The sequence below is a fragment of the Akebia trifoliata genome, chromosome 12, assembly GCF_017979445.1.
Source record: "Akebia trifoliata isolate Shusen 1 chromosome 12, ASM1797944v1, whole genome shotgun sequence".
NCBI classification, from domain to species: Eukaryota; Viridiplantae; Streptophyta; class Magnoliopsida; order Ranunculales; family Lardizabalaceae; genus Akebia; species Akebia trifoliata.
In genome coordinates, this window is record NC_141386.1 from 36,781,964 (window position 1) to 36,794,254 (window position 12,291).

A 12,291-nucleotide genomic window follows, 5' to 3' on the forward strand; every position below is an offset into this window, starting at 1 on the left:
TCTAGGGATTTTCCTACAAATAAAACCTGATTCTTATAAATAATCTTACAAGAAATGGTGCTTGGATACAGCAGAATTGAAGATCAAACTCTGTTTGTACTTTGTAACATCGCTACAGCACACAAACCATTTATACACCATTGCATGAAAAATGCTTAGCTCAAAATGGCTATCCAAAAAGATTACTCGGCATTTGCTTTAGTTGTGACTAGAAAATTAAGAATTGTAGGGTGTTTTAACCTGAATGATAAATTGGATGCAATTAACATGTTCAAAACTAAAGACCAAATAGAAATGCTTGGTTTTAGATTTGAATTGTTCACACCACCTTAACAAAGCGCAAAGAGTATGGGGCATATGTATCCTCATATCTTATAGAATCCTTTTCCATTCTAGGAGCCCTGGTCTTCAATCGTCAAGTTGAATGCTAGCTCATTCCCATTGCATGGAAGAGATTGCACCCATGTCCAACTAGAAAAGCTCTGTTCCTTTCACATTATGTGTATGGAGTCAAAATACCTTAGAAAGAAATATCACCCACTAATAAGGCAAGTGCTCTAATTCCATCTCATTCATCTATTGATTCGGGAAAGGATCTAACCTTCTCACAAATCCACCCTTCAATTTTACAGAGAAGAATTGTTGCAAAGTTAATTTTTGAGGAATGTGAGTAATGTTTATTACATGAGTAGTCTGGACCATGGTCACTAATTATTTTATGCTGTCCTGAAACTGACAGACACAATCAGAGTTAGAGTTAGAGTTAGACACACATGATCATAACCGTCATCTGTTCTCTGCTTCCATTTTTCTTTTTTCCCGGTTCTTGACATTCTATCACAACCCATCAAAACAAATTAATTCATTGATGCATGTAATACCCAATTACATGAAAGTTGAGACTTGTTTGGGGTTCTGCATGCTATATAAGGAATGGAGAAGCCCTTGTAAGACAATGAACCAGTCACTATCTTCTCTCCTATCAAAGTCGTTCCTACTTCCTGGCTCTGCTCCATCCATGTCACTCCTATCATTCCATAAACGACCTGTGAGGGATGCATTATAAGCCAAACCGGAAAAGCTTTGGGTGTAACTGGGTTGAGAGGAGCTTCCAATGGAGGCAAATAACAAATCAGACCCAGATTTGGTAATGAGCTCCAAAGGCGTATTGTCATGAATTGCTGGTGAGAGAGAAATTTCAGGGATAATATGGATCTGCTTCAAGAGGAAGTGCCACTGTTTCTGAATATTGGGAAATCACGGGTAGAAGTAGCAGTAGTAGTAGGGCTTAGAGATGATATAAAACTAATAATAATTAAATTAAATGAAAAACCTCTCTACTGTAACAGAAATAAAATGGCTGCAATACTCGATACCCACAAGATAAAATGTTCTCCTGTCTATCAGTAAAAGTAAACCAGCAGCCAGCCAGCAGATGGACCGTTTGCTATTCTCTTTCCTATCTATCAATATTTATATGATGGGAAGCATTCAGAAGTCCTAAAGAGAGATAAACATTGTGTCAAACATACTTTAATATATGAAGTTTCTGAATGAGCTGATTTTTTGTGAGAATGATTTCTATGGTGAAGAGATCATTCTCACAAAAAAAATCAGCCCATTGAAATGTGTTACACCATCAAGAGAGATTTACAAATAAATGACATTGCATGATTCCTCAACTTGTAAACTGGGGTTTTATAAGTTTCAGAGTTGGTTGTTTTTTTTGTTGTGAGGATGATCTCCTCACCATAGAGATCTTCACAAAAAATCAGCCAATTCCAAAACTTCTAACCCAAGTATTGAAAATTTTTCTTTAGGGCCTCTCAGTGCTCCCATTACATGATATACAGATCATATGATAATATTTATATATCTATACAGTATCAACTTTAAAGGAGAGGGAATGGAAATTTCAATTTGGGGAATGGTAGAAACAAGAGAGAATTTTGAAGTTCCATTTGGGATCCTCTAATCATATTCATTGCAAAAGGATATACTCCCAACTTCCGACAATAAATAACAATGGAGCATGATATACTCCTAATTTTGAACATTTTAGTGCAATTTCTTATTTATTTCACTGATTTTATAATAAACAATAACGAACATAAAGAACAAAGATACAATGATCTACAATACATGCCAAATTCATTTCATTTCAATACTATCATTACTATTCATTGTTATCTATTTTAACACACTTCTATGTATATTAACAATGTACCCATCACCATAATAAATTATTAACAATGTATATATCACCACCAACCCAAGAGCATCATCCAGTTGTGAAACCTAGGTTAGACATCTTATTCTTAAAATGAAAATTTCTATTGACTACCAAGAACCCAACCATTTTATACTAAAACATAGAACGAGACACACTGCACCATCAACAAACCACCAATCATATTTCCTTGCTACCCATTCTGGGAGAGGTATGCGACATTCATCAATCATATATGTATATGGATCAAAGTTAAAAATGTCCACTTATGAGTTAGAAGGTTATTAAGTATATGTGTTTTGACCTCTCCATAGACAACTCTTGGAAGTCCAAAGTTTATTATAATACATACACTCTCATTCCTTGCCTGCCCAACATGTCCAGAAGACCACTTCACTTCTATTCAGTGGAATGGGCATCCTCTTCCCCATCATCCTGCAAGGTGGCTGCTGGTGAGTTGGAAGCCGAATTTTCGGCTGTTACAGCACCGACACTACTGTCGTCCTGGTTCTGATAGAAGGATGCAAATGACAAAGGATTGTAGGTAGAGCTTGCCTTTCGGAGGCCTTGTATGGTTCTCATTGCAGCCAGGGTGCTACGATATATATCCATACTAACTTCCCCGATAGATGGTGAGCCTTCTGATGGCATAATCAATATGTCACTAGGTGGTGGGTTCGTCTGATCCCTTTCAGGGGGTGGTGGAGTTGACTCAATGACCTCTGCTTCCAGTGGGAAGAGGTGCTCAAGATTTGCTTCACACTCACGGACAAGCCTTGTGAGAGGTTCTGTGGTGAAGAAGGGTTGGTGAAGTGCACGCTGTGTGAATGGTAGACGCAATAGTCCCCCAGTTCTCTTATCATACTTCTTCAAAATTTTCACTAGTCCTAGTTAACCACAATAAAAAAGAAGCAAGGTTTCAGCAACTACCCATAGTCCATAGCTCACAAACACTGATTAGAGGAAGAAGAAATTTGGGAAGGAAGTGCATTACCTGCAAAGTTCAGGGAGCTATAATTTTTTAGTAGTACCATCTCCCCATGAATACTGACAAAGTCCTTACGAATGTCCAACATCTCCTCACTGAACTCACTCTCCGATGTGAAAATTCCACTTTTTTGGCTCTTCTGCTTCACTTTCTCAATTCTTTCCTTGAGCTCCTGACACAAGTGCAGTAAAGCCTTAGTGAAGAGCCACAGAAACACAAAGGGTGATGGCTTGAATGCTAATGCAAAGAGAACGACTTGAGTGCAACACAATTACCACAAATTCACTAGTTCAGACTAACTCATAATAAAGAAATAGAGGAATGACTTGAGTGCAATACAATTCATGGTTTCAAAACTCGTTTTGATGTCTCGTCTCATCCATGGATGAAACTGAGTTGTCTCGGATGGGATAAACCTTTTAACTCGGTTTACAATGACTTATTTATATATATTTAAACGAGAATAATTCTAATTTTTTTAATAAAATAAGGGGGATTAGAAGATGTTTAGTCATAAAATCATATTTTATTTATATATTAAGTATTTAAATTCTAAAAAATACAATTATTTTAATCAAAATCCCTGTTGACTCAGCCGAGTTTTACTGACTTGTCCAAGATTTTCAAAATATCATCCGAGTCATCTCATCTATCTCACAAGATGGTGTGAAGACTGAGATACCGTGATGCCAAGATGATACACACAAGTCATCTCGGTCTTGGACAAGATATAAAACCATGATACAATTACCATGAATTCACTAGCTCAGACTAATACATAATAAAGGTAACAAAGGAATAATTCGGTCAAGATAGACAAACTAACGTTACAGTTCAACCCACAGGTGCTGTGCATGCACTAAGGAATTGTGAACTACAATTGGACGGATCCCACCAATATTTTAGCAATTCATGAAAAGATGGAACTTTGGCCACTGAATTTATGAGTTTATTACAATCTTCATCCAAAGAACATAATAAAAAATGGCCAAAAAGATTAAGTATCAAAAGATTGATGAGTGAGAAGATTTTGTTTAGTATGATTTATGATTTAGTCCAAAATAAGTAAAAAAAAATGTATATACATATCCATGATGTGATATAGTTAAGGCAGTAAATAATACCAGAATTATCCACTTTCCCTTGGTGTAAAATAAGTAATTTTAACAGCTTCCAGAACATGTCTCTTACTTCTCAAGGTTTCAAAGTAATAACCCTCAGCTTCTACACACAGCACAATACTTATGCAGTATGGTTGCCAAAGGCCAATCTAGTCTGTAGCACTTCTCAGTTTCTTTTGAAGAAGAATCTGACAACATTCCCAAATAGGACAAAAGTGTTCAACTATTCAAAACAATCACTCGACATTTTTCAACAAAAAAAAAAAATGTCTCCTGAATAAAACTCACTTTTATTTTCAGGATTGAAAAAAAAATTCTAACTCTATTCTAGAATGTAGAAACAATAACTCTTCCAGCTCCACTAGCTCGACATGTTTGAGGTTTGCATTATCAGTATCAACAGGACCCTTGCAATCAAAGTCTGCTTGAACACTAACATAACCGTTCAATGTTAAAGTTTGGGTGTTCAACCATGTGCACCTTTTTCTCCCATGCCAATCTCCCTTTACATCAGTCAGATGCTTAAAGCCATCAACACCTCCGACATCAATGTGCATATTTACTTCGTGACGAATCAAACCTTGTATCACGGGCAATGCGACCATAGAGAGAGTAAATCCATTTGCACAATGCCTCTTATTTTATGACAATCTCAATGCCATCAACCATGACCAACCTGCTCGTGGCCACACCATCCCCAAAGAGCACCACCCCTTAAGCTACTGTAAGCCTCATTTCCAGTCAGTGTGTGGCAACAAATTCTTGAAAAAAGACCCTCCACGCATCAAACTATCTAAAACAGTAAAAAGAGAAAGTTGGCTATCTGCTTTGATGGGCTTTGACGTCTCAACATCAGTTGGGGTTTCACTTGTGATGACTCCAGTCCAAGTGCTTTGGAGATGCATAACACGGCATTGCTGTTGCCTCATCAATTAAGTTCAATTGCTATGACACCGAGATGCATACACGGCACTGCCGTTGCCTCATCAATTAAGTTCAATTGCTTTGACACCATGTGGCCCACTACTGTGATAACTGGTTCCAAAACCAAGGGAATACTTGGAAATTATGATATGAAAGACAAGTAATGACAGTTACACAATGCAATGATAGGGAGAGAGTTTCAAATCAGGGCATAATGGCCCTCATTCATAACTGCCAACCTAAAGCTATAAAAAGAGGATACCCTCTCCATTTTCAAAAATGTCTGTTGGAGAATTGTAAACACACATTTTAGGGTCAAATTTGAATCTTTTGAAACCAATTGAAATCCCATAAAACACTGTTTCCTCTGAACCCAAGTCGTCGAACTTAACATATGCAGTGATCAAAGTGTTGGAAACGAATGCAGATCCCAATTTGAATTCCTAAGCAGTGGACAGCTTTTAACTTGTTCAAATTGTGTTGGAACAGGACTGGGTCAAAGTTCCTCTACACAATTGCTCTGATGTTGGAGTTCCATTGAGCAATGTTGGAACTTCTGGTGGGAAAATGTATTAGAATTGTTAAATTCTTTGAAAGCACCAAAAGAGGATATGGTGAACTCAAAGCTTTGATCAACCAACTCATTAATCTGTAATTTATTGACTTCACTGTTAGAGTCCCTTTGGCAAGCACCACAGCGGTGCCTCAATGGAAATAAGCAGTAGAACTGTGCTGGAATGAAGAAGTAAACTTTCTAAAAATAGTAAAAGTTCTACTTTGATTAAAACTCCTTCACTAACAGTAGACAGATGGTACAGAAACTGACACCCATTTAACCACATAATATATATATATATATATATATATATATATATATATATATATATATATATATATATATTGTTGTTGTCTGAATAACAGAACCACAACAGTACCCAGGACTTGAGCACCTACATAATATCCGAGGTTTAGGCATCACAAATCAGAAGAGAAGACTGGACCATATCACATAAGACCTGGACTACTTGTTTCAAAATCAAAGTTTTAACTTGTTGTGATCGACAACACATTCCAAAGAGCTGACTCACATCCCCTAATTGTAATCACAACCACAGATGATATGCCCTCAAAAGATTTCACCAAGGATTCAACTCGTTGAATAAGATTGGCATGGTCAGAAATATTATACCATACCACCAAATTCAATTGCAACGGTATACCTGGATTGGGTTTTCAAAAAAGATTGAAATGCCCCTTATCCAAATATAATTAGCGGAGAATAAAAAAAATACAACTGTAGAAATTGCAACCTTAGATAATAGCAAAAAAAAAAAAAAAAAACCTAAATCATGGAAAAAGATTTGCTCATTTCAGGATGATACTACATATAAGATTCATTAATAAATACTGTTTATAACCGATCTATTTGATGAAACTACATATAATAATTAGAAAAAATATATATATAAAAAATAATATCATACCCATTATTATCCATAGGAGTAAAATAATTAAAAAAAAAAAAAAAAAAAAAACCTGCAAACGGATGACAAAGTCTTCCTCTTTGTCGACATAAAAATCATTGAACTTTTCGAGTTCTTCGTTGAGAATCCTGACAAACCAGTCCTGGAGTCCAATCCAGGGTCTGCTTATCGGCTGATGTACAAGAAAATAGGGAGAAGCATCAGCATCAGCATCGGCATAGGCATCCGCATCCGCATCCACATCAGCATCAGCATCAGCATCAGCATGGTTGGAGGGGAGGTGTTTGAGTAGCTTCTTCAAAGGCTTGTAACAAAGGAACTTTTCCCTCCATTCGGGTAGAGTTTCTTCCAAGTGTGTCCGAAATTCCTTTCCAAATTTCATGTCTGCAATCTTTGAAGGAAGAGATGCTACAGATTTGATTCAACTCCGTTGGTTTAGTTTGGGGGCTGGACTCAATGGAGAAACAGAGAGTAGCGGCCAACAATAATATTTACATACATGGCGGAATTCGGGTAGGAACAAAGGGAGGCGAAGTCTTCGAGGGGTGTGTGTGCGTGTGTATGGAGTGTGGACAGGTAGAAAAGAAAAGATAGCTTTGGAGTTAAAAGATGAGAATTGGGACCTAAAAGGAAATCAATTGAAAGATTGGGATGGAGTTGTCTCATCTCGTCCAAGAGAACGAGTTGTCTCGGACGAGTCCACTCGTTTCTTCGAGACATCTTTTAACTTTGTTTATGTTTATAGTAATGATTTGATTAACATATATATTTAAATTAAAATAATTATGATTTTTTCATAAAATAAGGTAGATTAGAATATGTTTAGTCATAAAATTCATGTTTTATTTATATAATAAATATTTAAATTCTAAAAAAATTAATTATTTTAATCAAAATCCTTGTTGACTCAATCGAGTTTTACTAACTCAATTGAGATTTCAAAATATTGTTCGAGACATCTCATTTATCTTGTGAGATGGTGTATATATATATACACACAAGATCAAGACAACTCATCTCAATCTCAAATGAGATTTAAAACCATAGATTAAACATTAACTTTTGGGAAAATTACTTTTAAAAGACCTAATAGAGGGATTTCTTTTAAAATAGTCCTTGAATTTTGGATGATAGCTTGATGGTACATTTAGTAAGCTTTTTATTTTTTAATGGTCCTTCATTATTGTTGAGCTCACCACTTTTTATTGTTTGAGTTTGACATTTTTATTGTGTTTTATTGACTCGTAACCGATTACTTTGACAAACGAGTAATGAGATATGACCATTTAAATGCATTAATATCCCGTATAAAATAAAAAAAAAGATATTTTCATGGAAATAATATTTTTTGGGAAGATTGTCGATCTCAGAAAGAAAAATCGGGAATATAGAGACGTAAATAGCGTCCATATGGACGAGTGGATATATGATATGAATCGACCGGATGAACAAGCAAAGAGATACACACATTTAAAAAACATAAAAATTTTCAAATTTTTTACAAGAACAAGCGCTTGTAAGGAGTATTGCGTTATTTGTTATTTTCGGGAAGGAAGATAAATTTGTATCGAAAATCTTTCTTCTTAGGAAATGTAGGTATTTTTTGTACGGACGAGTAGATGTAAGTTATGATTAAATCCTATAAATAGGTGATGAGATTAAACCATTTGAATGCATTGATGTGCTGCATTGGAAAAGGGATACCTTTACAGAAATCACGTTTTTCGGGAAGGTGGTCAGTCTTAGAAAGAAAATCCAGGAACATGGAGACATAGCTAATGTCTGTATGGATGAGTATCTCCTTACTTGTTCATCCGACTGATTCATACCATATATCCACTCGTCCATACAGACATTAGCTATGTCTCCATGTTCCCAGACCAACTCACATCAAAGATCACTTGCACCTGTTCTTTCAAGGGCTGAAGAAGACCAATCACTTCTTGTTTTGTTCTTGAAGTTTGCTTCTGCTCAGTTTCACTCAAAATTGCTGTGTTACTTGAGTGAGTTAGGTAGGTCGATGAAATTGGTTTATAGCATGGAAGAAATTTCTTCAATGCCTTTCAAGTCTGGAAATGCTCATCTTGATCGATTATAGAGAAATCCAATAAATTTCTCATTTTTAGAGAGGTCAAATACTGGACGAGAAAGAAAGAGAGAATTGGGCGCATTTTGCTTCATCCAGATCCTTACGCAATAGATAGAAGGTAGTTTATTGGGCACATGTTGCGGAAAGAGTTTAGACTTTGTCACAACTAGAAACAATGAACCTATAAAATTAAATTGAAACAGAAAACTTTTATTCTAGTCGGTGAAACAATGAGTCAGCATCGTTTTCCTATGATGCTTTTGAGGTCTTCTTGAGTTTGTTGTTAGGTTGATTAGATCTAATGTGTTTTAGGGATGTTTATTTGTTGTCGAAAACATGGATCTGCCGCGTTTAATTGCAACTCAAAGAAAAATATCTGTGAAATATTCAATGCTAAAATTTGAGTGTTAATAATTTTTTATACTTTTCCTGACCATTCAAAAGAATGCAGCGAATATGTAAATCGTCATTTGATCTACTCAATCTTTGGAGTCGTAAGATCCTATAGGTCTCACCTTACAGCGTTACACAAGTTGGGCATGAAAAAGTTAGAGCCTACTGTTCTACAAATCCAGACAGATGCTAACAAATATCCAACTCTTATTGTTCTACTTTGAATGATTAGTAGATTCCTTAGAAAATAGAAAACTTGTCAAATGGTTATGAAAAAGATAAAAGAGGTAATGGTCCTATAAGAATCAAAATGTCAAGTGGCTATGATCTTGCAATTGCATACCGATGGATGAGTAGGTCCTAATTGCTTGCATTCATTGGGTGACTATAGTTGGGATATACAAGTGGATATGTAGATCTCTCGAAAGAAATTATATGAGAAGAGAAGAAGCTAACCTCGTGAAGGAAATAATGTTTATTTTCATTAGAGTAGTGCTGAAGTGGCCTCAAGATTATCGCACTTTCCTAACATGGAAGTGTGTAGAAACCATAGATTCTTTTCATCGAGATACGAGTAGAAAAGCAACTATAGTTTCTACACACTTCTACATCAGGAATGTGTGAAATGAGGTACAATCTTGAGGTCACCCCAGCACGACTCTTTTCATTATGTACATTGTACCTAGAGGATTTACTCCATGGAGTATTAGAAGCCTAAATGGTAGATGTGTTCACCAGAAAATTCCAACTGTTGGAATACCATCCAAGCCTAAATGGAGAATGATTTGGGGTCCCAAATGGAAAATTCAGCTGTGACAGTTTCCCTTTGTCATCAGCTAAAACTAAGCCAAAATGAAACAAAACAAAATAAAAATAAAGGGGAAAAAAAAGAAAGGAAAGAAAATAAAAACATTAAAACTATTAATCCTTTTAGAGAAACAAAAGTTTCGCAAGGCATCTAATGAACTACAGGTAAACATATTTCCAAAGTTATTTAGGACTCAGAAGATTAATATTGTACTCTCTCATTTGTCTTACATGAAAATATTACAGTAGATATATGTGTAGGGGAAAGAATACTTCTATCTAGAAATTATTAACGGTTGAAAATGAATCACTCCTATGCTGTAGATAGACAAGCTTTAATGGGGGATAGGTTGGGGATTCCCCCACATTAGGATAGTCAATTAATTTTTCTTCTTTAATCCATTTTCACTTTGCAAAAAGGAAAATGGTGCTCCAAACTGCATCAGATTCTTGCTCATGGTAGCCTTTCCAATATTATTTTGGAACATGCACATATAGTTCTTGTTAGAGGTAGTGATGGGAAAATACCTGAGTATAATACTCATCACATCGTAGGAACTCTTATGTACTATCATGAGATTTGTGTTGGAATTTAGAGGGTTGAATTTGAAAACCCTTTAATATTCATTTAGTTTTAACCATATGATAAAATAATCTATTAATCATAGGGTATTTCAATCTTATGTTTGCTTTATGCTTTATGTTTTTTACTTTATTGTTTTCAGTTTAATTGATAGTTTTTTTTTTTTTTCTTTTGCCTTAAGTATTTTTAGTCCCACATCGATTAGGAGAATAATTGATCTGCAATTCTTAAATAGTTATATTTTTAATAGTTTTAAAAGCGGATAAAAGTAGTGGGCAGGCTCACGCACACACACGGGGGCCCAAGAGGTAAACCCATGATTTCAATTGGAGTTTGGATCCATCAATTTAAAAACCTTAATGCGTGTGCGCGCAGGGGAGGTGTAAAATCTCGGATTTACACCTCACGTGGGTGCGCGCAAAGGCTCACTTTTTCCTTTAATTTTCAAGACCCACTTAAATTCTATTTATTCTAAACCAGCACAATGTGTCTGTTCGGAATAGGCTTGTGACTGTTCTAAACAGTCACTTTTTTTTTTTTTTTTATATCAAATGTTTAGTCTATTTAAATCACTTGATCTCTGGTTTTGATTTTTATTTTACATATTTTTGACTATCAGTAATTTATTATTCGTTGTGAGAGCACATAACACCGTTGAGTTCGAAGTTGCGTTTCTAATTTAGAGTACTCTATTGGAAACGTGGGTTGTTGTCTCCTAGAGAACGAACGCTTGCAGACTGTGGTACCGTAGTAAGGGAGAATTTCGTTTTAGGACAGTGCGTTGTACATGCCTCAACCATTTTATTTATATAATATTTCTTCTATTACATTCAATTTTAAAATCAGAATTTTTCAAACTTCTTCTCTCTCTGTCCATTAGAAATCAGTACTGAGTAAATAACAATTTGGACCAATCAAACCAATGACCCAACCTTTGGGGTGAAGATACTAACTTCAAACAAAATTTATTAATTGAAACTCTATGTTATGCATTTCTCACATTCACTTCTAGTCATAAGTGTAATGTTTTCCATAATGTTGTACTTCTAGATCTATCAAAAACAATGAAGTAACCTTATTATTTCTAGTTTGCTTTTAAGAGTGTCACCAAGGCCATTTAACTAATTGTGGTCTTTCCCTATGAATTCTTTTAATGCAGAGCATGTTTGATTATGGTTAATCTATAGAAGCTCCTAAGAAAGATAGGATTTTGAAGGATTTCATCAGTGAAAAGCTTATGACTGCTGTCATGGGTGTTCGCAAGGTAAGTTACCTTGATGATGAAATGGAGCAAAGCATTGGAGAGTGCACATAAGGTCAGAATGAACCATGCCTGGCAACTCCAACGACGGTTATGGTTTGTACTAGAGTTGGTGCTTCTCAAGGTGTACTGATTAAAGGGGGCCAAGCATTGGAGAGTGCACATAAGGTCAGAATGAACTATCTCATATTAATTTTGTGTTTAAAAAAAAAAAAAAACTATATTTCAAAAGGCTTAGGATTTTGAAGCCCAATGAAAGTGATGGAATCAACATTGAGTGGAGAAAATTTGTCGGAGCTGGTGATTTGGAGATTCCTTCTGGCTTGAGCAAGCCATGCTTTAAGTCTCTAGATTAGATGGTAAATTTTGATACCTTTGATATATAATATTGCTTTATCTTCTTTATTATGC

General features: G+C 35.5%; 1 protein-coding gene across 1 annotated transcript; it reads right to left on the bottom strand.

The window, feature by feature from the left end:
• Window positions 1-2,388: 2,388 nt before the first annotated feature.
• On the bottom strand, window positions 2,389-7,333 carry LOC147390030 (SPX domain-containing protein 4-like). Its single transcript, XM_086418155.1, has 3 exons — window positions 6,800-7,333; window positions 3,225-3,390; window positions 2,389-3,117 (listed from the first exon to the last, which is right to left on the bottom strand). Exons 1-3 carry the CDS (start codon window positions 7,127-7,129, stop codon window positions 2,630-2,632), a joined length of 984 nt encoding a protein of 327 aa, XP_086274281.1. The 5' UTR covers window positions 7,130-7,333; the 3' UTR covers window positions 2,389-2,629.
• Between the last annotated feature and the right edge of the window lie 4,958 nt (window positions 7,334-12,291).